General features: G+C 44.2%; 2 protein-coding genes across 14 annotated transcripts in view; one reads left to right on the plus strand and one right to left on the minus strand.

The window, feature by feature from the left end:
• Positions 1–1,412: 1,412 nt before the first annotated feature.
• Positions 1,413–19,976, plus strand: mb (myoglobin). Of its 2 annotated transcripts, XM_038783437.1 has the most exons (4): positions 1,413–1,619; positions 7,578–7,797; positions 11,115–11,266; positions 19,656–19,976. In XM_038783437.1, the coding sequence occupies exons 1-3, from the start codon at positions 1,537–1,539 to the stop codon at positions 11,259–11,261; spliced, it is 450 nt and encodes a 149-aa protein (XP_038639365.1). In that variant the 5' UTR covers positions 1,413–1,536; the 3' UTR covers positions 11,262–11,266; positions 19,656–19,976. The 2 variants fall into 2 exon arrangements, with proteins under 2 accessions (XP_038639365.1, XP_038639364.1); XM_038783436.1 differs by lacking the exon at positions 19,656–19,976 and having other exon boundaries at positions 11,115–13,189.
• The window catches only part of LOC119956314 (putative RNA-binding protein Luc7-like 2), an 87,964-nt gene continuing 79,750 nt past the window's right edge, over positions 17,887–26,100 (minus strand). For 10 of the 12 annotated variants that reach the window (XM_038783422.1, XM_038783432.1, XM_038783426.1 and 7 more), the window contains one exon: positions 23,111–25,364. In XM_038783422.1, the coding sequence (XP_038639350.1) occupies positions 25,223–25,364 (142 nt within the window). In that variant the 3' untranslated portion in view covers positions 23,111–25,222. Of the gene's footprint in view, positions 19,374–23,110; positions 25,365–26,100 lie in introns of those variants that run through there. The other 2 variants (XM_038783425.1, XM_038783424.1) reach the window with 2 other exon arrangements.

Raw genomic sequence — 26,100 nt, forward strand, 5'->3', positions numbered from 1 at the left:
TGTTGCTCGTTCTGGGTGAGTGTGCTTTACACTCAATCTGGCTCTGTTTTATTCCTTAGCTCTAGAGTCGCCAGGTATCGTTAAGATACCGCCACAAGATTCAAGTTCAAGTTCAGACCAATAACTCAATACACCAGTTAGTAAGTTCAAACAAGACACGTTTATTATAATAGTTATCTACTAATTATGCCTATAAACTACAAGACTAGGCTAATCCTATCACTAACAGGCCAATACTTATCTGGAATAAGGGAACTGCCGGATCAGGGAACAACGGCCTCTTGCTTTGTCCTGGATCCGCAGGCTTCCAGTCGGTGTGGACTAAAGGGGTCAGGAGTGTATACTCTCATAGCGTGCGTTGTATGACACTTACTTGATGACGGCTGCTGACCAGGCGTCTCCTTCTCAAGATTCTTCTGCTGCAAAGGTGTTCTGCTGGGAGGGCCGGCTGGTCAAGAAGAAAGAATCAGTCCTGGGACCTGACTTTTATAGGTCCCAGGGGCTTCGCACCCTTCTGGGCGGACCCTCTCTAAACCTGCAATCGATTGGTTCTCTTCCCAATCGATTGATTTGAATTTCCCCAATAACGGGGCTGTTCCTCGATCACCAGGCGGTTCCTTCCACCTTATTGGTGTCCTTTGTCTCAGACTCGACTGGCGCCGGGATGTCTGACCTTCTATAGAATGTAGCGATTGCAGTTAACTGTTGTGTCCATTATGCCTGGGAATCACCGTGAATCGTTCACTTAATATGCGCAGCTTGTTAGTTACAATTCTGTCTGGTTTCTGTAGCAGCTAGAAGACAGGGGATTCTGCAGACTGCTTGTTTCTTTGCTAATGTCCATTTTTCCCTGTAACCTTTGCGTTCTTCCATTTTGTCCCAAAAGACGTGCTGTGAGGTAATTTGCACATTCTGAATTCTCCGTGTACCCGAACAGGCGCTGGAGTGTGGCGACTAGGGGCTTTTCATAGTAACTTCATTGCAGTATTAATGTAAGCCTACTTGTTACAATAATAAAGATTATTATTGTCATGTGCGCCTGTGTGCGCACACACGTACGTACTTGTGTGAATGTGTACACAAGTACACGTGTGTGTGAGTTTCATTGTTTGTGTGTTTGGCCACGTATTCATCTCTGGCTCCTGAGATCTGACACTTCATTCCTGTTTCAAAACCTTTTGTGAAGTGAACTTCAGTGGAAGAAAAATGTCAAAGAGGATGTCACAATCACCAGCACTCAGCAAGACAAAGCTCAGGGAACTGGGTGAATGGCTGGGAGTGAGGACTTGGCAGCTCCCTCGCTGACCTGTTGCTCAATACTGTTACTCACTGATAAAAAGCTGCCAAACTCTCTTCTACCTGTTCAGAAATGCAGCTGAAAATAGGCTGCTTGGACTGCGTCGGATGGATGATTGGAGGGAGGAGGGGACAAAAGGGTTCAGCAAAGTATAAAAGGTCCTGACTTGGAGCTGGAGACAGAATCTCTCCCGACATTACTTTCCAAGCAGAAAATTTTTTCCGGCTGGTTCTCGGAGAATGAGTGACTGGGATAATGCCAACGTTGTCTGGGCAAAGGTGGAGCCGAACATAACTGCAATCGGGCAGGTTATTCTACTGCGGTAAATCACTTTTCTCAATCTCTTAGGATTGTGTGTCCTGTGAAAATCATTCTGTCAATTCTTTTCAGGGATTATAGCTGTGACACTCCAGATTACAAGTTCATCCCAGGGGCTTTATCAGGTATAAAAGTGCTTTGAGATGCCATCAAGGAGCAATGTAAATACAATTGACTTTTTGTTTACTTATCAAGGTTTTAACCCAAAGTTGTTTCTATTACTGGACAGTAAATATTCTTTTAAAATAAATTTAGAGTCCCCAATTCATTTTTTCCAATTAAGGGGCAATTTAGCATGGCCAATCCACCTACCCTGCACATCTTTGGGTTGTGGGGGCAAACCCCACGCAGACACGGGGAGAATTTACAAACTCCACACGGACAGTGACCCAAGGCCAGGATTGAACCTGGGACCTCAGCGCCGTGAGGCCGCAGTGCTAACCACTGAGTCACTCTGCTGCCCTCCTGGACAGTAAATATTCTAACCAATTATTTGTGAGGAGAGTTATTTTCTACAAACGTTTCACTGTGTTCTCTCCCTCTGCTGCTGGGCGGATATTGCCCAATGACCTGTTCCCCAACCACCAGAACACCCCCTCCCCGAGTACCCAAGCACCCCCTTCCCAACCATCCGAGCAGCCCCATGCCTCCTGGGGCTCCTGAACACCACAACCACTCCCCCCTGAGCACCCCCTCCCCAACCAGCCCCTCCTGGGTGCTCCCTCCTGAGTAACCCTTCCTCAACTATTCACTCCCCGAGCATCCCCTCCTGAACACTTCTTCCTCAACCACCCACTCCCGACCACCCCTCGCCGAGCACCCCATTGCCCTTCTCTGACCACACCCACCAAATACCCCCTCCCTTACCACCCGCTCAATGTCCACAGTGGTGACTCTCTTCTGTGAAGCAACTGTGGTGATCATTGCAAAATCTAGTGTACAGTGTTTACAGGGAACTGGCTTTTGGGAAACAACGAGTGGAAGATCTGTGCAGTGGTGAATGTTGCGGATTTGTGTGTGTAGAATGATGACTGTTATCGAGGGGCAAGTGTGCACCGCCTGTACAATGATGACTGTTATCGAGGGGTATGGGTGCACCGCCTGTACAATGATGACTGTTATTGAGGGGTGTGCATTTACCATGTGTACAATGATGGCTGTTATCAAGGAGTATGTGTGCACCGTGTGTACAATGATGACTGTTATCGGGACGTATGTGTGTACCGCGTGTACAATGACGACTGTTATCGAGGGGTGTGCATTTACCATGTGTACAATGACGACTGTTATCGAGGGGTGTGTGCGCACCGTGTGTACAATGATTTTTTAAAAATAAATTCAGAGTACCCAATTCATTTTTACCAAATAAGGGGCAATTTAGCGTGGCCAGTCCACCTAGCCTCCACATTTTTGCGTTGTGGGGGTGAAACCCACGCAAACACGGGGAGAATGTGCAAACTCCACACGGGCAGTGACCCAGAGCCAGGATCTAACCTGGGACCTCGGAGTCGTGAGGCAGCAGTGCAAACCACTGCACCACCATGCTGCCCCCGTGTGTACAATGATGACTGTTATTGGGAGGTATGTATACACCGTGTGTACAACGGTGACTGCTATCAAAGGGTGTGTGTTAACCTTGTGTACAACGGTGACTGCTACCGAGGGGCATTCATGCACTTTGTGTAGAAAGATGACTTATCGAGGGGTATGTGTGCACCATGTGTACAAAGATTTTTTCTTAAATCAATTTAAATTACCAATTATTTTTTTCCAATTAATGGGCAATTTAGCGTGGCCAATCCACCTAACCTGCCCATCTTTGGGTTGTGGGGGTGAACCTGGGTCACTGTCCATGTGGAGTTTGCACATTCTCCCCGTGTCTACGTGGGTCTCAAGCCCTACAACCCAAAAAGATCTGCAAGTTAGGTGAATGGGCCATGCTAAATTGCCCCTTAATTGGAAAAAAAGAATTGGGTGCTCTAAATTTAATTTTAAAAGAAGCTTTACTACAGCAGCTACTGTTGTGATGTTGTGCACCAAATGACAGTTGTGAAGTGGTGTGCACAGGGTGAACAGTTATAGCTGTCTGGTATGAAGCTGTGACTGAACACTGGGCACTGTCTGCAGCAAATCTCTCTTGCGCTCAGTTATTTAGTCCCCTCTGACACACTTAGTGAGTTTCTGTCTCACATTCCAAACTGACATGAGCTACTCTGGCTATCGTTTTTGTGTGGGACACATCTCAACAGTCTGCTTATTGAGCTCAGGACTGTTGTTGCTACGACCTAATGAAGGTCAAACATTTTGATAGAGAGAGAAAACTTTCCACTGGCTCGCGTCTGAGCACAGGGAGGATGGCTGTGGTTGTTGGAAGCCTAACACCTCAGCCCCAGGACATTCCTGCAGGATTACCTCAGCGCCCCAGGCTCAAACCATCTTTAGCTGCTTCATTGATGACCTTCCCTCCATCAGAAGGTCAGAATGGGGATGTTTGCTGATGACTGCACAATGTTTATTTCCATGTGTAATTCCTCCGATAGCAAAGCCCCCCCCCCCCCCCCCCCCCCCCCCCCCCCTCTCCCCCCTCTCCACGTGCTGCAAGAACAGGGCTGGAATTCTCCGCCACTCTCTGGCAGCCGGATTCTCTATTCCAGCAGTGTACCCCCATCCGCGAGATTCCCGGCGGCATGGGGGTGGCTTCAATGGGAAATCACATTGACAGCGGCGGGGGGCACCATTCACTTAACCAGAGCAGCCAGATAAATATGTGGCTTCAAGTACAGGCCAGAGGCTGGGTTCTCTGAGGTCAGTTATTCACCTCGCCATTTCCCAAAAAAGTCTCCATTATCTCCAAGGTACAATTCAGGCAGGTGATGGAATGCTCCCCACTTCCACGGACAGAGGGCACCATCCTGGAGAATCCAGCACACGTGATGGACGCTCCGTCCACAGTCACTCACTCTACCTAACAATTGGATCAAAATCGTAGAACTCCCTCCCTAAGAAAAAGTCTCCATCGTCCCAGGTGACCATAGGCTGCTTTCCCCTTTGAGGGGGGAGAGCTGACTGCTGGTGATTTAACCTGAGGATCACCCACACCTCAAGGAAGGAGCAAGGCTGAGAAGGCGGGGCCTTCATGGATAGGCTCAGCCGATACTGGACTTGAACCTGCGCTGTTGGCCTCGCTCTGCATCACCAATCAGCTATCCAGTCAACTGAGCTAAAACGGCCCTAACAGAACTGTGGGTTTGCCTACACCACGAGAACTGCAGCGGCTCAAGATGGCTGCTCACCACCACTTTCTGAAAGGAAAGGGATGGACAACAAATGCTGGCCGAGCCAATGATACATCCAATCACAAAAAGAATGAAAGAAAATGTTTCCACTTGTCAGTGGGATTGAAAGCAGTGGCCAGAAAAGTAAGAGAGTCATTAAGAAATTAATTTTGGAATAAAAATTTAGCCTCTTTATCCTTCTTTGCTCATCATTGTGTGGGGATGGTCGAGGTGAATGGATGAGGTGGATTTAAATGGGAAGTTAGATAGACGCATGACAGAGAGAAGAATATCGGCAAGCTGATGGGCGAGGTAAAGAAGGGCAGGGGAGGCTTGTGTGGAGCATAAGCACCAGTATAGCTGGGCCGAATGGTCTGTTTCAGGTCACAGTTTTAGGATAAGGGGTAGCAGATTTAAAACAGAGACGAGGAGAAATTATTCTCTCAAAGGGTTGTGAATTCACTGCCCCTGAGGGTGGTGGACTTTGAGTGAATTTAGGGAAGGGATAGACAGATTTTTAAATTAGTGATGGGTTGAAGGGTTACGGAGAACGGGCAGGAAAGTGGAGTTGAGGTCAAGACGAGATCAGCCATAAGCGTATTAAATGGCGGAGCGGTCTCAAGGGACTGAATTGCCTAATCCTGCTGCTGGTTCTTGCGCTCTGTTTTTAAAATTAAAAATTTTTTTTAGAGTACCCAGTTCATTTTTTCCAATTAAGGGGCAATTTAGCGTGGCCAATCCACCTACCCTGCACATGTTTGGGTTGTGGGGGCGAAACGCAGGCAAACACGGGGAGAACGTGCAAACTCCACACGGACAGTGACCCAGGGCCGGGATCGAACCTGGGACCTTAATGCCGTGAGGCAGCAGTGCTACCCACTGCGCCACCGCGTTGCCCCCTTTTCTTTCCAATTAAGGGGCAATTTAGCGTGGCCAATCCATCTACCCTGCACATCTTTGGGCTGTGGGGGCGAAATTCACGCAGACACGGGGAGAATGTGCAAACTCCACACAGACAGTGACCCAGGGCCAGGATTTGAACCTGGGTCCTCAGAACCGTAGGCAGCACTGCTAACCACTGTGTCGCATGCCACCCTCTTATGCTCTGTGTTGTCCATTCTGTCGTTAGCGCTGGATTGCTGACAGTTACTGAAGATTATTGGATGGAGGGTTGAGTAATGCCACTTGTTTCCTGTGAGACAGGATAATGTCAAGATGTGGGAGAGAGAGAGAGAGAGAGAGAGACAATAACCATAAATATCTAACACATTCCAGCTCATCAGATGCTTCCAAGGTGATAATATTTGGACATGGAGCAAGATAAAAATGAAATCTGTGTCTTGGCTCGATGTGAAGCACGCTCAGAGACTTGAGTCCATAATCCAGGCGGACACTCCCAGTGCAGTACTGAGGGCTCGCAGCACGGTTAGAGCGGTCGCCTTTTGGGTGACACTTTTAAAAATAAATTTAGAGTGCCCAATTCATTTTTCCAATTAAGGGGCAATTTTAGAATGGCCAATCCACATACCCTGCATATCTTTGGGTTGTGGAGGCGAAGCCCACGCAAACACAGGGAGAATGTGCAAACTCCACACGGACAGTGACCTAGAGCAGGAATCAAACCTGGGACATCGGCGCCGTGAGGCAGCAGTGCTAACCCACTGCGCCACCGTGCTGCCCAGGGTGACACTTATAAAAAAGAACTTGAGGCCACATCTGGGGAGTTCTCCACATTGGTTTCTAACTCGCAGTGGGATATTTCTCCTGGAGGTTTCATCACAGGATCACCCTGTGTCCAACCGCCCTGCCTGGTCAGTCAGCATTTTATCGCACATTCTCCAAAATGTTTAGTTTGAAATGTTCCAAGAAAATGGAAAAGCACGACTTGTTTCAACGTCCCTACAATTCAGGCAGAAGCTGTATCAATCCTGGAGGGTTGGTAACACTTGTGAGTGGTTGGGGGTGGGGGGGGGGGGGGGGGGGGGGGGGGACTGGCCTCCATGTGACTCCAGAGCCACAGCAATGTGGACTCTTAGCTGCCCTTTGAAATGGCCGAGCAAACCACTCCGTTCAAGGGCAATCAGGGACGGACAATAAATGCTGGCCCAGCCAACAATACCCACATTCCACGAATGACGAAAGTCACAATTCTCTCTCCTCAAGCTTTTTGCCATAAATTTATCATTTTTCACTCCCCCCACTCAGTGTTCTTTGCGATGCTAAATTCAGGATGGTTGGCGTCGTGTTCACAAAGACCACAAAATAGCTTTTACTTGAACAAAACTATTAATTTATCAACACTACCAATTTGGATTTGACACTTACTCCTATATAATACATAATTGATAATTAACATATAATCTACTCATCTACTACTAATCTCCACTCTATAATAAACTATGATCTGCTCTCACTCACACTATCTTTCCTTCAGTCTGCACTCTAGCTATCTCCTTAACTTCTCTCCCCACAAGGCTTAGCATCAATGTCTTATATACTTGTAACTCTAGCTCCCTCTAGTGGCTGATTGAGACATTTCATTAACCCGTGCAGTTCTTACGTTTATGATAATACCACATATCCTAGCTACAACTTCCACAATTTCCTCCCCAATTCCTGTGTCTCATGATTAGAAAGTGTGAAAACGCCATATTAACCTGTCTTTCTCCATGCCCCACTCCCTCCAGATTATTCCAGGAACACAAAGAGACCAAAGCTCACTTCCCCAAGTTTAAGGACATTGCCGTGGAACAGCTGGGTAACAACGAGGATGTCAGCAAACATGGCACCATTGTTCTCCGGGCTCTGGGCAACATCTTGAAACAGAAGGGCAGCCACAGTGCCAATGTGAAGGAACTCGCAGACTCCCACATTAACAAACATAAGATTCCACCACAGAACTTCACGGTAAGTATGACATAACCGTACAGGAAATGGCTCGAATTGAATCATGTTTGATTATGTTTGACATTGTCACATCGAAACATAGAAAGGTTAACAGCACAGAAGGCTGCTCTTTGAACCCATTGTACAGGGTTCTCTGCCCCCCCGTGTGTTCTGCAGTGAAGGAGGCCAACCATTGGGATCTTCCAGCCATAGTCATAGATGTTTACAGCATGGAAACAGGCTCTTTGGCCCAGCTTGTCCATGCCGCCCAGTTTCCATCACTAAGCTAGTCCCACTTGCCCGCATTTGGCACATACCCCTCTATACTCACCCTACCCATCTAACAGTCTAACTGCTTTTTAAAAGACAAAGTCGTACCCGCCTCTGGCAGCCCGTTCCAGATGTTCACCATCCTCTGTGTGAAGAAATTTCCCCTCTGGTCTCTTTTGTATCTCTCCCCTCTCATCTTAAACCCATGCCCTCTAGTTCTATACTCCTCTACCGTTGGAAAACGATAGCAACTATCTAACTTATCTATGCTCCTCATTATTTTATAGACCTCCATAAGATCATCCCTCAGCCACCTTCCTCCAGGGAAATAAGTCCCACCCTATCCTTATAACTCAGACCATCAAGTCCTGGTAGCATCCTCGTAAATCTCTTCTGCACTCTTTCTAGTTTAATAATATCCTTTCTATAATAGGGTGACCAGAACTGAACACAGTATTCCATTTGTGATCTTACTAATGTTTTGTACAACTTCAACAAGACGTGCCAACTCCTGTGTTCAATATTCTGACCAATAAAACCTAGCATGCTGAATGCCTTCTTCACCACCCTGTCCACCTGCAACTCCACCTTCAAGGAGCTGTGAACCTGTTTGCAAAGATCTCTTTGTTCTGTAACTCTCCCCAGCTCGCTACCATTAATTGAGTAGGTCCTGCACTGATTTGATCTACCAAAATGCGTTAGCTCACATTTATCCAAATTAAACTCCATCTGCCATTCATTGGCCCACTAGCCCAATTGGGCAAGGTCCTGTTGCAATCTTATATAATCTTCTTCACTATCCACCATGCCATCAATCTTGGTGTCATCTGCAAACGTATTAATAACAAATAACAGTGGACCCAGCACCGATCCCCGAGGCACACCACTAGTCTCAGGCCTCCAATTTGAAAAACAACCCTCCACAACCATCCTTTGGCTTCGGTCGCCAAGCCAATGTTGTATCCAATAGGCTACCTCACCCTGGGTTCCGTGAGATTTAACCTTTTGCAACAACCTACCGTGCGGTATCTTGTCAAAGGCCTTGCTAAAGTCCATGTAGACAACATCGACCGCACTGTCCTCATCTACCTTCTTTGTTACCCCTGCAAAAAACTCAATCAAATTCGTGAGACATGACTTTCCATTATTAGCCCTTGCCTGTCTAAATGCCTATAGATCCTGTCCCTCAGAATACCTTCTAACAACTTACCTACTCACCGGTCTGTAGTTCCCAGGCTTATCCCCACAGCCCTTCTTAAACAAGGGCACAACATTTTCTATCCTCCAATCTTCAGGCACCTCTCCTGTGGCTGTCGATGATTTCACATATCTCAGCTAGGAGACCGACAATTTCCTCCCTAGACTCCCACAACATCCTGGGATACATTTCATTTGGTCTCGGAGATTTATCTATCATAATGCGCTTTAATACCTCCAACTCCTTCTCTATCATATAAACACTCAAGGTATCACTTTTTATTTCCCTAACATTCGTGCCTTTCTCAACAGTAAATAATGACGGGAAATGTTCATTTTGGACCTCTCCCATCCCTTGTGGATCTGCACATAGATGACCTTGTTTATCCTTAAGACGCCCTACCCTCCCCCCAGTAACTCTTTTGCCCTGTATCTGTACCGGGCCAGAAAATCCCACCCACTGAGTCCATGTCAGTGACAAAGAGTTGACGAGTCTAATTCCATGTTCCAGCCCCTGGTCTGGGACACCTCAAGTGCATACCCAGATGTTTTTCTAGTACGATGAGGGTTTCTGCCTCCCTCACCCTTTCAAACAAGTGGGTTTCAGACCTCTATCATCCTCTGGATGAAAATATTACTTTTCAAACCCCCTCCAAAGGCACTGGGGCTAAATGTAACTATCCTCACGATTAGCAGTTCTTAATATGACAACCCTCTCATACACACATAACTTCAGATTCTGCTCTATAAGGGACCAGTGCAGAGCAGCACCGTGGCACAGTGGTTAGCACTGCTGCATCACGACACCAAGGTGCCAGGTTCGATCCCGGCCCTGGGTCACTGTCCGTGTGGAGTTTGCACATGCTCCCCTTATTTGCGTGGGTTTCGCCCCCACAACCCAAAGATGTGCAGGTTGATTCGCCACGCTAAATTGCCCCTTAATTGGAAACAATGAATTGGGTACTCTAAATTCGAGGGCAGCACGGTAGCAATGTGGATAGCACAATCGCTTCACAGCTCCAGGGTCCCAGGTTCGATTCCGGCTTGGGTCACTGTCTGTGCGGAGTCTGCACATCCTCCCCGTGTGTGCGTGGGTTTCCTCCGGGTGCTCCGGTTTCCTCCCACAGTCACAAAGATGTGCCGGTTAGGTGGATTGGCCGTGATAAATTGCCCTTAGTGTCCAAAATTATCCTTAGTGTTGGGTGGGGTTACTGGGTTATGGGGGTAGGGTGGAGGTGTTGACCGTGGGTAGGGTGCTCTTTACAAGAGCCGGTGCAGACTCGATGGGCCGAATGGCCTCCTTCTGCACTGTAAATTCTATGAAAAAAAATTCTATGAAATGTGCAAAGTAGGTGGATTGGTTACGCTAAATTGCCCCTTAATTGGAAAAATGAATTAGAACATAGAACATAGAACAGTACAGCACAGAACAGGCCCTTCGGCCCTCAATGTTGTGCTGAGCCATGATCACCCTACTCAAACCCACGTATCCACCCTATACCCGTAACCCAACAACCCCCCCCCTTAACCTTACTTTTTTAGGACACTACGGGCAATTTAGCATGGCCAATCCACCTAACACGCACATCTTTGGACTGTGGGAGGAAACCGGAGCACCCAGAGGAAACCCACGCACACACGGGGAGGACGTGCAGACTCCGCACAGACGGTGACCCAGCCGGGAATCGAACCTAGGACCCTGGAGCTGTGAAGCATTTATGCTAACCACCATGCTACCGTGCTGCGGTACTCTAAAAATTACGTACTCTAAAATGTTTTAAAAAAGAAACCAGTGCCAAGCTGGACAAGGTGAAACCTGTTAATTTTACATTGAACATATCCATTTACTCACCCTCTGTATTTTCTCCTAGTTAATCACCAATATTGCTGTGAAGGTGCTGACCGAGATGTACCCAGGTGATATGACCGGACAGATGCAAGATTCATTCTCAAAAGTTTTTAAAATCATCTGCACTGACCTTGAGAATCTGTACAAGGAAGCGAACTTCCAGGGTTAAAGAGGGTAAAGATGCCACACCTCAGTCAAGCTCACAGCTAACAGCAGAGAAATTGTAACAAATAGTTTGTCTATAAAAGCTTGGTAGAGGTGGCTACTCAGTTTTTAATATTTACTTTGTGAATTCACTCACAATATAATGAATGTGTGCAAAATGCAATTAGATCATTAAAATATTTGCCCTTGCCGTCATTTGAATCCCCACCCATTCTTCCAGTATGAAAATCCCCATTAGCCAGGATTTCCACCCCGAGTAGAACATATGAACATTGAATTTCAAAGCTGGCAGTAGAATTCAAACTCTGATTCCACATGAGCTAGGACAGGAATTGAAAGCCCACACGCGAGCATTCACCCACGTTAGCACGGTGGAAACTTCTAACCCCCTGCTCGCCACACCAAGGCATGAAGGTTAAACATCAGTTTATCTTGTGGATTACATGTGGGCCCACTCGACGTTAGGATATAGGCTACTGACTTAACAGTGGTTGGGACTAGCAAACTAGCAATGGTTTAAACAGCAGCTCTGTTGGGCAGCTTCCCACTTTGCACCCTCCGTAAGCGTGCTGCCCACTTCCTGACACACATCAATGCCCATTCACCCAATACATATCCTTGCGGTCAAAGAGCTACACCACTGCATCGTCATGCCTGCTTTGTTATTGAATAAGATTATGGCTCAGCTTCTTTCATCAACTCCAATTTCCTGCACTATCCCCAGATCCCTTCACTACCCTAAATGGAGTACATTTTTCCAGGTTCATACTACAGGGTTGAGCTGCTAACATTGACTGGTCCTGATGCAGGACTCCACAATTTGGCAAATAACTTGTTGTATTGTGACGCCAAGATTGGCTCCCATTTTTATTTGAGGAGGTATTTTAGGGTTTGATGTTGAAATATTAATTACAGGAAAGGATTTAATCACCTAGATCATTTTAGCAACTTATGACTTGCGCTCTCAGCATTTTCAAAAATAAGGTGAAAAATAATTGATATTCTGAAGCATGATTGGAAGATACTCCAGCAGAGTTGACAGGACAATTTAAAAATTGTCAGTGCATTGGCTGAAGACAGTCACCTTCGCCCCCAGAGATTGGCAAGAGCTCCACATCGCTGGTGTAATCACAGGGGATGTCGGGTCTGCAAGCTGCAAGTAAGCAGAAAACGGTCCATCATCATCATCAGAGTCCCTGGATTATGGTGATCCAAGCAGCTACATTCTGCCTTTACTCCATGGAAGGTTGTTAGCATCGTGTTAGGGTTTGAATTCAATGATTCTTCTCATTTTGTGTTATGTGGCGTTATGCACAACCCGTCACCGATGGGCGTCAGTAACGTGTGGAAATTCCCAATGATGTTCCAAGCTTATGGGAAATATATCTTCAGTTTGTTGAGGCTGTCAAAATAGCTTTGCTCACTCCAGCCCAAGCATGGTCACAGGGAAGAGCTGGCCACACCTCGCTCAACAGCCAATAGTTAGTGTACTACTTACCTGCTCACTCTTCACTGGTATTCATCCCAGGTAGAAATGTTTCCATCAGCAAATTTCAATGGATGGACCAGGAGTGATTGCAAGTGGTCCCCCACCATGGAATGCAATATGTTGGCCAAGTAAAAAAAGTATGAACCGACAACTGCAGATTGTATAGAAATATCCCCTTGCCGATCGGGGGTTTGGGATTGTTTTGATAAATCGCTAACTCATATATTCCTTTATGTACTGTGTCTTGCATAGAGTTGTACAACAGAATATCTCTACTCAGATAGAGGGGATGAAAATGGTCAACTTGTCTCAGTGTCCATGACTGCAGGAAATCGGACATTTGAGGCTTGGACAGACCCCATTTGGATAGGAATGATCCCACGCGTAAAATGTACTTATTAAGTTGTACATGAAAACCTCTTAATAAATTACACTCTGCTGCACTGTGTAGCACAAGTTATTTAAAGTCAAAACACACCTCAAAATGCGTCACTGTTGCTGCATCCACCGAAATGTTACATTGGTTAAAATAACCTTCAGCTGGATAGGCAGCACATGAGATCTTGTTGCCCAACGTGAGTAACTCTGGTCAGTTCTTTTTTCCAATGTTGATTTGTACCTCAATGCGATATATGATATTCCCCATGATACAGAGCATTGAACTCAGCACATGTTTTGATACATGTAAGGTAGCATAATGCTTGCAGTCCAGAGGCTGAATAATAATTTGGAGATGGAAGTCCAAATCCCACCATTAGAGTTTGCAAATTTGAATTGAGGAGCCCTTAAATAAATCTGGAATAAAAAGTTAGTGATCTCATAAGAACATAAGAACTAGGAGCAGGAGTAGGCCATCTGGCCCCTCGAGCCTGCTCCGCCATTCAATGAGATCATGGCTGATCTTTTGTGGACTCAGCTCCACTTTCCGGCCCGAACACCATAACCCTTAATCCCTTTATTCTTCAAAAAACTATCTATCTTTACCTTAAAAACATGTAATGAAGGAGCCTCAACTGCTTCACTGGGCAAGGAATTCCATAGATTCACAACCCTTTGGGTGAAGAAGTTCCTCCTAAACTCAGTCCTAAATCTACTTCCCCTTATTTTGAGGCTATGCCCCCTAGTTCTGCTTTCACCCGCCAGTGGAAACAACCTGCCCGCATTTATCCTATCCATTCCCTTCATAATTTTATATGTTTCTATAAGATCCCCCCCTCATCCTCCTAAATTCCAACGAGTATAGTCCCAGTCTACTCAACCTCTCCTCGTAATCCAACCCCTTCAGCTCAAGGATTAACCTAGTGAACCTCCTCTGCTCACCCTCCAGCGCCAGTACGTCCTTTCTCAGGTAAGGAGACCAAAACTGAACACAATACTCCAGGTGTGGCCTCACGAACACCTTATACAATTGCAGCATAACCTCCCTAACACTGTGACTCTTTTCTTTTCCAATTAAGGGGCAATTTAGCATGGCCAATCTACCTATCTAGCACATCTTTGGGTTGTGGGGGTGAGACCCACGCAGACTCGGGGAGAATGTGTAAACTCCACATAGGCAGTGACCTGGAGCCAGGATCGAACCCGGGTCCTCGGTGCCGTGAGGCAGCAGTGCTAATCACTGTGCCACCATGCCGCCCCCAATGTGACTCCAAGCGCCTTCCAAAATGGCCTGGCTGGCAACTCAGTTGTATCAAACAGCCATGAATAGGTATGATTAAAAACAGAATTGGTCAAGCAGCACAAGCCGAGGAAAAGGTACACCTACCCCACTCAATCCTTCAAAATCCTCCTCACTTAAGATCTGGGGACTTGTGCCAAGGCTGGAAGAGCTGTTCTAAAGACCAGGCAAGGAACAGTCTGATATAGCCATACTCGGAATCATACATTTCAGCCAACATTCCAGAATCCTCCATCACCATCCCTGGGTGCGTCCAGAGGCAATGACATAGGGTTGAGTCAGGAGGGCGTAGCCCTGTGGATCCTCACAATAGACTGTGGCCCCACCATTAAATGCACTTGATATCTGGCCCCATGAAGTCTTCTGAAACAGGTTAAACATGGGCAAGGAAACTGTCTGCTGATTAACAACTGCTGTCCTCGCTCAGGTGATGAGCCAGATTGTTTCATTATTTGCAGAAATATCAGCAGTCTATGTGCAGCAGACGTGGACAAGATCCTGAATTGAACCAATACATAGCAAGTAACATCAAACGGTGACCATCTTCAACAAGACGCATCCAAACGACCTTCGCTTGGCATTTAATTGCATCATCATCCTTGAACCACTCACCATCACTAGGTCATCATTGATCAGAAATTGGACAAGCCACATAAATACTGTGACTAAAAAAGCAAATCAGAGACTGGATACTCTGCAGTGAGTCTTTATTCCCAGGAAAGGGCTCATTTAAAAAAAAAATCTTTGTCACAAGTGGGTTTACATTAACACTGAAATGAACGTACTGCGAAAAGTCCCTCTTCGCCACATTCCAGTGCATGTTCGAGTACACTGAGGGAGAATTCAGAATGACCAAATTACCTAACAGCACGTCCTTCGGGACTTGTGGGAGGAAACCGGAGCACCCGGAGGAAACCCACGCAGACACGGGGAGATCGTGCAGACTCCGCACAGACAGTGACCCAAGCTGTGAATCGAACCCGACGCTGTGAAGCAACAGCGCTAACCACTGTGCTACTGTGCCGCCCTGGGCAAAATTGATATGTGATAGAATACTTTCCACTTGTCTAGAGAAGTGTAGCTTCAACAACATTCAAGAATCTCAACAGCATCCAGGGTAAAGCAGCCCGCTTAATTAGCATCCCATCTGAAGTAGTGTCTGCAGTTTTGGTGTCCATATTTATGGAAAGACAAATTTGCATTGTAGGCAAGTACAGCAAGTGTTCACTAGATTGGGCCCTCTGAATGAGGCCCAATTACAAGAGATTGAGTAAATTTGGCCCATAATATAGAATTTACAGTGCAGGAGGCCATTCGGCCCATTAAGTCTGCACCAGCCCTTGAAAAGAGCACCCGACTTAAGCCCACACCTCCACCTTATCCCCATAAACCCACCTAACCTTTTTGGACACAAGGGCAATTTATAATGGCCAATCCACCCAACCTGCACATCTTTGGACTGTGGGAGGAAACAGGAGCACCCGGAGGAAACCCACAAAGACACGGGGAGGACGTGCAAACTCCACACAGTGACCCAAGCCGGAAATCGAACCTGACCCTGGAGCTGTGAACCAATAGTGCAAACAACTGTTCTACCGTACCTGCGAATGAGAGGTGATGGAATTAAAACGCAAAATTCGCACCAACTCCCCATGACATTCAATGGCATTACCATCACTAAATCCCTCATATCAACATCCTAGGGGGTTATCATTGTCCAGAAACGGAACTGGTAAATACTGTGGCTACCGGTCGGTATCAGAATCACCAGGTCAGAGACTTGGAACTATGTGGTGAGCAACTCATATTCTGACTCTCCAAAGCTTGTCCACCATCTACAAGATTCATATCTTGCGATGGATGCTCTGTACTTGCCTGGATGAGTGCAGCTCCATCAATACTCAACAAACTTGACAACATCCAGGGCAAAGCCTGTTTGACTGGCACCCATTCACCACTGTAAATATTTACTCCCTTCACCAGATGACACAGTGGCAGCAGTGTGGACTATCTACAACTTGTACTGCAGGAACTCACCCAAGGCTCCTTCAACAGTGCCTTCAAAACCCACAATCTGCACCACCTAGGACAAAGGCAGATGCATGCGAACAACATCACCTACAAGTCCCTTCCAAGCCACCTATCATCCTGACTTGAAATAATATTGCCGTTCCATCACCGTCACTGGGTCAAAGCCATGGATATCCCTTCCTATTGCCACATAGACTGCAGCGGTTAAAGGCAAGGGGCCAGGTCATTGAACTAAACTTTAACGGCATTAAGGGGTATAAGGAAAGAGCAGGAGTATGGTGTTTATATAAAGGATCAGCCATGATATTAGATGGAGAAGCAGGCTCAAAGGTGACCTACTCCTATTTTCTATGTTTCTATGCATCGCACTGCAGGCTCGATGGACTGTAGGGTCTACTCCTCCACCTCCTAGCTATTTGTTATGGTGTTCATCCGCTATCTTAAACTTTCACCCCCTCCACCACCAAGATAATATGGCTGCAGTGTGTCCACAAGATGCTCTGCAGAACTTGCCAAAGCTTTAGCAGTCCTTGATCTCTCTCAGCCACCTAGAATGATAAGGGTTGCACATGCATGAGACTGCCAACTTCAAACAACTTTCAGCTTGACTAGCTGAAATCCTGAGCTCCTGACCAAACTACATTGTGGAAATGCACCACATGGATTGCAGCAGTTCAGGAAAGCAGCTCACTATCCCCATCAAGGTTAATTACTGATGGGAACCAAATACTGGCCTTGCCCATCAAATAATAAAATAAAAATCCTCTTTAATTACATTCAGTCGCCATTCCCAACTGCTCCAAGAGAGCAGCCCATTATTCCTGGTTATACAATTAGTCCTTCCAAAGAGAAGTAAATATCCCTGGAACAGATCTCTTCAGCACAACAAACTGGTTTTAATTGAGTAAATTAGGAATGCATGCCAGAATCAAACTAGTTGCATGGTAGCACAGTGGTTAGCACTGTTGCTGCACAGCTCAAGTTCCAGGTTCAATTCCTGGCTTGGTCACTGTGTGGGGTCTGCACATTCTCAGTGTCTGCGTGGGTTTCCTCCGGGTGCTCCGGTTCCCTCCCACAGTCCAAAGATGTGCAGGTTAGGTGGATTGGCCATGTTAAATTGCCCTTGGTGTCCAAAGAAAAGGTTAGGTGGGGTTATGGGGATAGGGTGGTAGTGTGGGCTTAAGTAGGGCCGGTGCAGACTCGATGGGCCGAATGGCCTCCTTCTGCACTGTAAATTCTATGATTTTATGAGAAAAAGCTGGAAACATGGAGGTTCAACAACCTCTAGGAGAAATGGCATGGATAGATTTTGGGTTGAGACCAATGCCCCCTCTGAATTTTATTTTGCTGGGCAGGTTACAAATTTCTCTGAGCACTACATTTTGTCCATGAGCAATTTATATTTTTAAAAATAATCACTTACAGCATACATGTAGCAAAGTAAATAACATTGATATTTATTGAACATGACTTACATTATGCTGGACATTGTGTTTGTCTTTCTCCATTTTTCACTGATGGAACATTCTTTCAAAGTTGACATCTTTGTTTTGTGAAGTAAGGTTTTACCCATTTCAACTATCTTATGAGGGCAACTCCCAGTCTGTCGTGGGACATGGTTTTGATCATGAAACTGGAGCCATTTAAAGTGGCAGATACATCAACTAACCTAGCCAACTTTGTAAACTGCTCTAACTTTAGGGTGTGAACTACCATGTCAAGCAAATGCACGAAATACAGCTTCTTTAAAATTTATCTGCAATAATAAATGTCATCAAACCGGTTTGCATAGGTAGGTTTAAGACTACTTGGTACTGGAGTTTACAGCCATTTTCAATGCTGTGATCAGATTTGGCAAGAACCAGCATTTTTTTTCTTGAACGCAGACCACTTTTACGCCCATTTTCCAAAAATTGAACATCTAAATATTGCCTCGTAATGAAATAGAGTACCGTTTGCCATTTCCTATTTCAATTTCTCATTCTATCAAGTCTTTTTCTCGGAGGTAGCAGGCATGTATTTGCATCGTGATGGGCTTCAATGACACTTTCTTTGGAAGTGTAGCCCAGTTCAGACAATTCTCGAAAACATCGCCAGCACAGTGGTTAGCATTGAAGCATCACATAGTCAGGACCTGGGTTTGATTCAGGCCTTGGGTTACTGTCTGTACAGCGTTTGCGTGTACTCCCCATGTCGGAGTGGGTTTTCTCCAGTCAAAAGATGTGTAGGTTAGGTGGACTGGCTAAGCCAAATTGCCCCTTAGTGTCCAAAGATGTGCGGGTTAGGGTGGGGAAGTGGGCATAGGTAAGGTGCTCTTTCAGAGGGTCTGTGCAGCACTTTAGGGAATCTATGGATCATCTAGCAGTGTCTTCAATATGCTATGGCTCTGTAAACTTGCTGAGACAGTACTTTGCTCTAGGATTATTATCAATGGCTTCTGCTGTGCAATCGTCACATAGAAAACTAATGCCATAACCAGTGCACTTTATTCAAAACTTCAGAATGATAATGCATCAACTTGCAAATTGCTGGCTAACTCACAAACATAGCTTTCTTTTGCAAAAGCAAAATATAATGTTGCTTAAAATCTGAAATAAAAACCAGAAAATGCTAGAGTTAATCAGGAGGTCTGGCAGCATCTGCAGAGAGAGAGAACATTTCACGTACATGACCGTGCATCAGAAATGTTTTTTAAACCGATGATCTGCTAAATATTGCACAGTTCCACGGCTTTCATTGTTGGTGCTTCCAAACATCAATGACTCCTAGATCTTCTCTACGGACAAGAATTGTTCTAGTTAGTGCGGTACTCACTTTAGAACTAGGCAGCTTACACTTAACCAGCACGACAGATACGCCATCTGTAGTCAGCAGTCTCTGCAGAGTCAGACCGTAATGTGGAGAATGTTTGATAGCATCTGTAATATTGAGCATTATATGCACTTAGTTGGATAATGCCAGCAAACAACTATGTGACGGTATAATTTTGCTTTTGAAACTTGATGTTCAGAATATGCATCTTTTACACAACCATGTCAGAGCTATCAGCATTTGAACTCAAAAATTGCATAGATATAATTATCTTTTTGACTTAGTGTTAATAAACTATACATTTTTAAAACCATAATTCTGGCTTCTCACAGGAACATTTAACATATCTTGCCATGTGGTTGTTGACTTGTTGCTTTGCCCTCTTCCAGACCCTTTCATCAGGCAGAAGATACAGAAGTCTGAAGACCTGCATCCAGGCATAGAAACAGCTTCTCCCCCACAGCTATTAGACTCAACGAGTCTCTCTTGAATTGATCTAGTCCCTGTAAGAACAGTATTCACAATGCCCTATGCTGCTCTTACTCATATTTGCTTTGTTTGGTCCTTGTTCTGCACTAACTATTTGTCGATGGACTTTATATCGATTATTATTTTTGTCTGCTATGTATGTACTGTGTATGTTCCCTTGGCCGCAGAAATATACTTTTCACTGTACTTCGGTACATGTGACAATAAATCAATCAATCAAACATGGATGCGTTTATTTTTTATAGCAAGTAACACATCCGTCAAAGTCAAAATTTTTATTTTGGTCAATTTGCTCAGACATCCCCTTATCTCTAGTGCATGCTGGTTTTTCAACAGACTGCAAATAAATTCCAATGCCATACTTCCATTTGTATAGTTTTAAACCACATCAACATGAGCTTTTTGAGCTCAGTGAGATTTCAGATTGGATTTCAGTGTTTTCAGTCCATCTTTTACCACATGGAAATTCTCCATTACTTTTATTCATAACATATCTTACACACCCCAATACTAACTGAATATTGAGAAATGTCTCCCAGTTTCATATAGCCCATACCAGGGGCATCTGTTGTGGGTTCCACAACTTCTAAAAATCATTCTTTACATTTTGAACTTTTCCTCTCACTGTTGGTGGCTAGGTTTGGATCTTTTGCTTGGACATGCTAACACAGTGGAACACACTGCCTCGCTCTTTTCAATACCTCTCAACATCATCTCCTACACTTGGCCTTGTCCCCGATCTCCTCTCCCACGCTCCTAATAATAATTTTTATTATCACAATAGGCTTACATTAACACTGCAATGAAGTTACTGTGAAAATCCCCCAGTCGCTACACTCCAGCGCCTGTTCGGGTACAATGAGGGAGAATTCAGAATGTCCAATTCACCCAACAAGCATGTCTTCCGGGATTTGTGGGAGAAAACCGGAGCACCCGGAGGAAACCCACCCTTTCACAGGAAGAATGTGCAGACTCCGCATAGACAGTGATGCAAGCCAGAATTGAACCTGGGATGGTGGCGCTGTGAAGCAACAGTGCTAACCACTGTGCCAGCCTGTCGGTCTCAATCGGTTTCCTGCCTTCAGTCTTGCCCTATTCTCTCAATCACTTCTGCTCGTCACTATGGATGCCCTCATTTCATGCCTTCAACCTTACCCTCGACCCCCCCCATCCCTAACTCAAAAAATCTGGGCGCGTAACTAGAATATATTTCCTCTGGTAGGAAACCCAGAGGAAAAGGACAAGTTTAAAATTAGAGCTAGGACATTCAGGGGTGATGTCAGGGAGCATTTCAGGGCAGCACAGTGGTTAGCACTGGGACTACGGCGCTGAGGACCCGGGTTCAAATCCCGTGTCCTGGGTCACTGTCCGTGTGGAGTTTGCACATTCTCCCCGTGTCTGCATGGGTTTCACCCCCACAATGCAAAAGATGTGCAGTTAGGTCGATTAGCCATGCTAAATTGCCTCTTAATTGGAAAAAAATAATTGCGTACTCTAAATTTATATCAAAAATAACTTCAGAGCACCAAGGGTAGCTTTCCCAAAAGTCTGTTGAGGCTGGGTCAATTGAAAATTATAAGTGGAGATTTGCAGAATTTTGTTGGATAAGGTTATTAAAGCACGTAGATTAGCCATGATCTAACTGAATAATAGCAGGCAAAGGATTGAATGGCCTACTCCTGTTTCTGTATTCTGTACTATCTACTACCTCAACAACCTATCTACACCATGAAGAACAAATCTACAAATAGTATTGCAACTGTGGTTGTAGGATTTAATATTACACGGGCTGTTTAGCACAGGGCTAAATCACTGGCTTTGCAAGCAGGCCAGCAGCACGGTTCAATTCCCGTACCAGCCTACCGAACAGGCGCCGGAATGTGTCGACTAGGGGCTTTTCACAGTAACTTCATTGAAGCCTACTCGTGACAATAAGCGATTTAAATTTCATTTCATCTCAACCATTATATTGCATTTTATTCTTACCATAAAACCCAATATTCCATTCAATTTTTAAAAATAACAAGCACGTGGAAATTCTGCCCTTAATGTCTTGCGTCAATCTTAAATACCTCTGCTCTTCCATATTACCTAGCCTCCCCCAAATTATAATTATATTTAAAAACTACAATGTACCACTTCACACTCATTGACATTGAATTCTGGTATTATCATGTATTAACAAAAGATCACCGCCCATATGCCTGAAGGCATATATTGAGTCAATTAAAAAGGAAAGAGTAACAAACTTGAATTGGAAACTTAATAGGATAGCTTTCCCAAGAATAAGTTTTTTCTTATTGGTTGGAAGCGATTCCCAATCTACGTAGAGATCAATGGATAAAGTATGCATTTGCCTAATCTGAAATCACAGGTGTCATGGTGAAATGTAGAATGTTACATAAGCCAATTACCAACAAGTCGTATTGGCTCGTGGCACGGTGAATTGTTTTAACATTTCATCTTTGGGTCTTGATCAGACTCATGGGATCAAGTCTCTGCTAGCTCAGCGGGTCCTAGTTAAATGAGTTTGGGAAGATTGATCCAAGTGTCATTATCATGGATACACAGCAGAAACTATTCCTAAACCAGAACTAATCCGAACTAGAGGGTTTCTTTATTCTTTTGTGGGATATGGCAAAGTCAGCATTTGTTGTCCATCCCTAATCTGAAATTATGGCTGTCATGGTGACTTGTAGAACGTTAGAAATCAGAAAGCCATCACCACAGTAGTCAGATTCATCAACAAACAGAAACTACCCTGTTTGATGTAATACCAACTGCCCAGACAGAGGATCTCAGAGGGAATTTCTTCAGAAAATCTTCAAGTTCCACGGGTGAACTAGAGCTAACTTGTGGTAAATGTCTTTCAAGGATAGCGTTTACATTGCGGCCTGATATAATGATCTGATTGCAAGAGAGCTGGTTCTTTTTATTGAAACCCAATTTGAGTTTTTCTGATTTCTTGGACAGCATTAACATACTTGGACCCTCACATACGTTACTAACACTGCCACTGTACCACACAGGGCTTGTGTAGCTATTCCTCGTGGTAGTAATTGAATGGGACATACTCTGAACACAGTATGATAAACTTCGCCCATTTCAGGTTGATTTTGAACCATATGGAAATCTTAACAAAAGCTAATTTTCTCTATATTGTTCTAATTTTATATATTGCTGCCAAAGCGAGCACACTAAAGCATTGCTATGCCACATCCTAATTTTGCAATTGATTCTACCACTCGCAAATGAGTAGAATTGAACAGTGGAACCAGCATTGCTCCTCATTAATGGAATGGAAACAAGGTGCAAGTGGCCAAGGGTTCCAACAGACTCACCAAGTAAGCAGAGGAAGACATAATATTGGTTTGTTTTAATTGCAAAGTAGCAAACAAGTATTCATCACAATTTCATACAACACAGGAAAACTTAAATTGTTTGTAAATCTTATTAAATGGTTTTCAGGAAATTTATTTCAATTGCTTTCAATTAACAATACAAGTATAGACAATAAATCAGGTAAGGAAAAGAGACAAAGGGGGAATAAAAATAAAACCTTATTATTTGGGACTTAAAAACAAACTGTAAACTCAGAAATCTGACTGTCCAAATGGCCATTAAGATCTAAATAAATGATAGGGGCAAGCAGTGTAACAGCTAGTAACCAAAGTACCTGGTGGAGAAAAATAATGCCACTATGGATACTGAGGAACATCACACTGGAATATTCTTATAGCACAGAAGTCAGCTTCTCAAAGTAAAGCTGGCCACTTAAAAAAAAAATCACAGTAATTGTGGGATGACCACAATTGGCTAACAAAAACTAGCGATATAATCATCATGGAATACATTGGTATATTTTAGATCTGTGACACCCTGGTGTCCGTCACAGACAACACCCTAAGCTGCCTGGAGTGTGCCACATATACCACAAGCATGTGGAAAACCCAGGGTTCTCTGAACCCCAACAAAACAGTTCCCGTAAGTTGCTTTTATTAATGTGTGGAAAATCCTCTTCTGTTCCTCTGGCAAATAATGAATCAATGTTTTGTGAATAACAAACACCAAACTTTATTTTATGGGCATGATTTCACTGTCAAAAAATAAAAGTTCATGAGTAAAATAACAGTGAGGTGTATTGTGTTCCAGAAGTATTCTGAAGACATGCTAAGATTTTCTGAGGATTACATGCACACAAAGCTAGTAAGGTCTTTTTTTGATGGCGGTGTTTCTGGACACAGACAGTCCTAAAAAGCTACTGAAATCACATTAACTCATCACCTCCAGGGTTTTGGACCCTTTTGATCTGAACTTCTATTGCAACTAGCTGCAAGAATAAAACCAATCCTTTTTAATGATAATAAAAGTACACATCCGGACAAAATACAAACGTGGCAATTTAAGTTTCTGGTTTCCAAAAATGTCTCAGAGCGTTTCCAGATTTACAAGTGGGGAGGAAAATCTTCCAAATAGAGTTTGAAGTTTTTTTGATATAAATGGAAAAGTGGGGAAATTAATGTGATGAAGGGGCCAGGTTTATTTGCAGCAGTTGCAATTTTCCTGATGAATCCTATTTGGTGGTTTAACAAGAACTGGGCAGTAAATTTGTTCCACCACATAAGTTAATTAAAAACAATACACTTTTTCTCCAACCAAACCAAGGGGGCTTCTCTGGGTGCAACTGAATAGGCCAATCAAGGTTCTTTCACATTACTATTTAAAACAGTGACAGCCTTGTGGGAAGAGGGTGGAGAGGGAGAGGAGAGGTTTTTTTTTCTTTCGGTGTGAGGAGGGAAGCTTATTCTTGTGAGAAACAAACTGTTCATTACCTTTGAGCAGTTTCTCCAATCTGGCTGGCTGCATGTGATTCTGAATGATTTTGCCAAACGGTTGCTAGTCAATGCCACTGTCAAAAACAATGAAACTGTGACAAAGACAAACGTTAGAAATTTTAGGGCAACTTCTGTAGTAAATACTATTTCAGGCATAGGGATCAAAGACTGCAAGCCTGCACAGCCAACAGTAACAAGTCAATATTAAACTGAATGCTGATCCGAAACAGTCTCTTCCCCCAAGCTACCAGTTCAACTTTTTATTTAGGCTCAACTAAACTTTGCCATGGGTTTCAGATGCCACATTTAAAAGAAAATGCAAAACAAATCATTTCAATATTCGAAACAAATTAGCACCCTTGTGCCAATGGAAGGAGGAACCCTAATGTTAGTGGCATTACAGTACATGCACACAGTACATTCTAGGTACCTCCAATTGCTGCCTTCAAACCAGCTGGTTAAACTGACAAAACGTCCTCAACATCTTCAACTATCTAATATTTTAAGTTATCGGTCACCTAGCTGCTGGAATTTTTTTTTCTAAGTCCAAAAAAACAAAACAAGAGCTCCCCTAGTTGAGTTAAACAATCATAAAGACATCCTCTGCCTCGGTTCCAAAAATATTTTGTCCATTAGATTTCTCCTGCTTCCCGTTCCTCAGAGCTGTGTTCTGATTTGCCATTAGCACTCTCATATGAACGCTTTTTCTCCTTGCGATCTTTCTCCCTTGATTTTTCTCTGTCTTGATCTCTGGATCTGTCTCGGTCTCTCGACCTAGAAAAATGGGATAACCTTAGCTTAGGTGTATTATCAAAGTATTTGCACAAGAGCACATCCATTACCAATCAGCAGTACCTCAAATTCTATAACTTTGGACGATAAGGGTGGTGAAAGCATTGTACTTCTATAATCAATTCATGCGCTTGTCCTGCTAACTACACTGAAAGAGCCACCTCAGTTTAATTTTCACTTAATCAACAAACCTGGAATCAAAATGAGCCACAATTTTGAACTGCTACTCTAAAATAATAAAGCTTCAAGACTTTACCGATCAAATAGCTGCAAGTGTAAATACCACAATATAAAGTAGCCTGAAGAGAAGTAATTATAACTGGAAAATTTGCACAGAAAGGAGAGAATGAGAAACTCATGCTCTGTCTCCAAATTTATTTTGTTTGAGGAAGCCTGCAATAGTGATCCAACAAATTTCCAAGCCGATGATAAAAAAGTCTCCTCCTCATACCTTTGTGACCCTCCCCAATTTTGTAATACAGTTCTCAATAGAGCTTCATAACTGTTAATCGTTTGGAAGCTAATTCCCAACACAAATCCATTATATTCGAGGGTGCTGTTGGTAACCGACAATTTGCTCAGGTCACAAGTGGAATACTGATTCATGCTACTTGCTCCTGACGTGGAAGGCAGTGTCTAACATTCAGTTTGTTCCCAGTTTGGCAAGCATCAAGATTTCTTGGATAAAAGCAAATTACTGCGGATGCAAGAATTGGAA

This window comes from Scyliorhinus canicula, chromosome 23 (assembly GCF_902713615.1).
Source record: "Scyliorhinus canicula chromosome 23, sScyCan1.1, whole genome shotgun sequence".
NCBI lineage: Eukaryota > Metazoa > Chordata > Chondrichthyes > Carcharhiniformes > Scyliorhinidae > Scyliorhinus > Scyliorhinus canicula.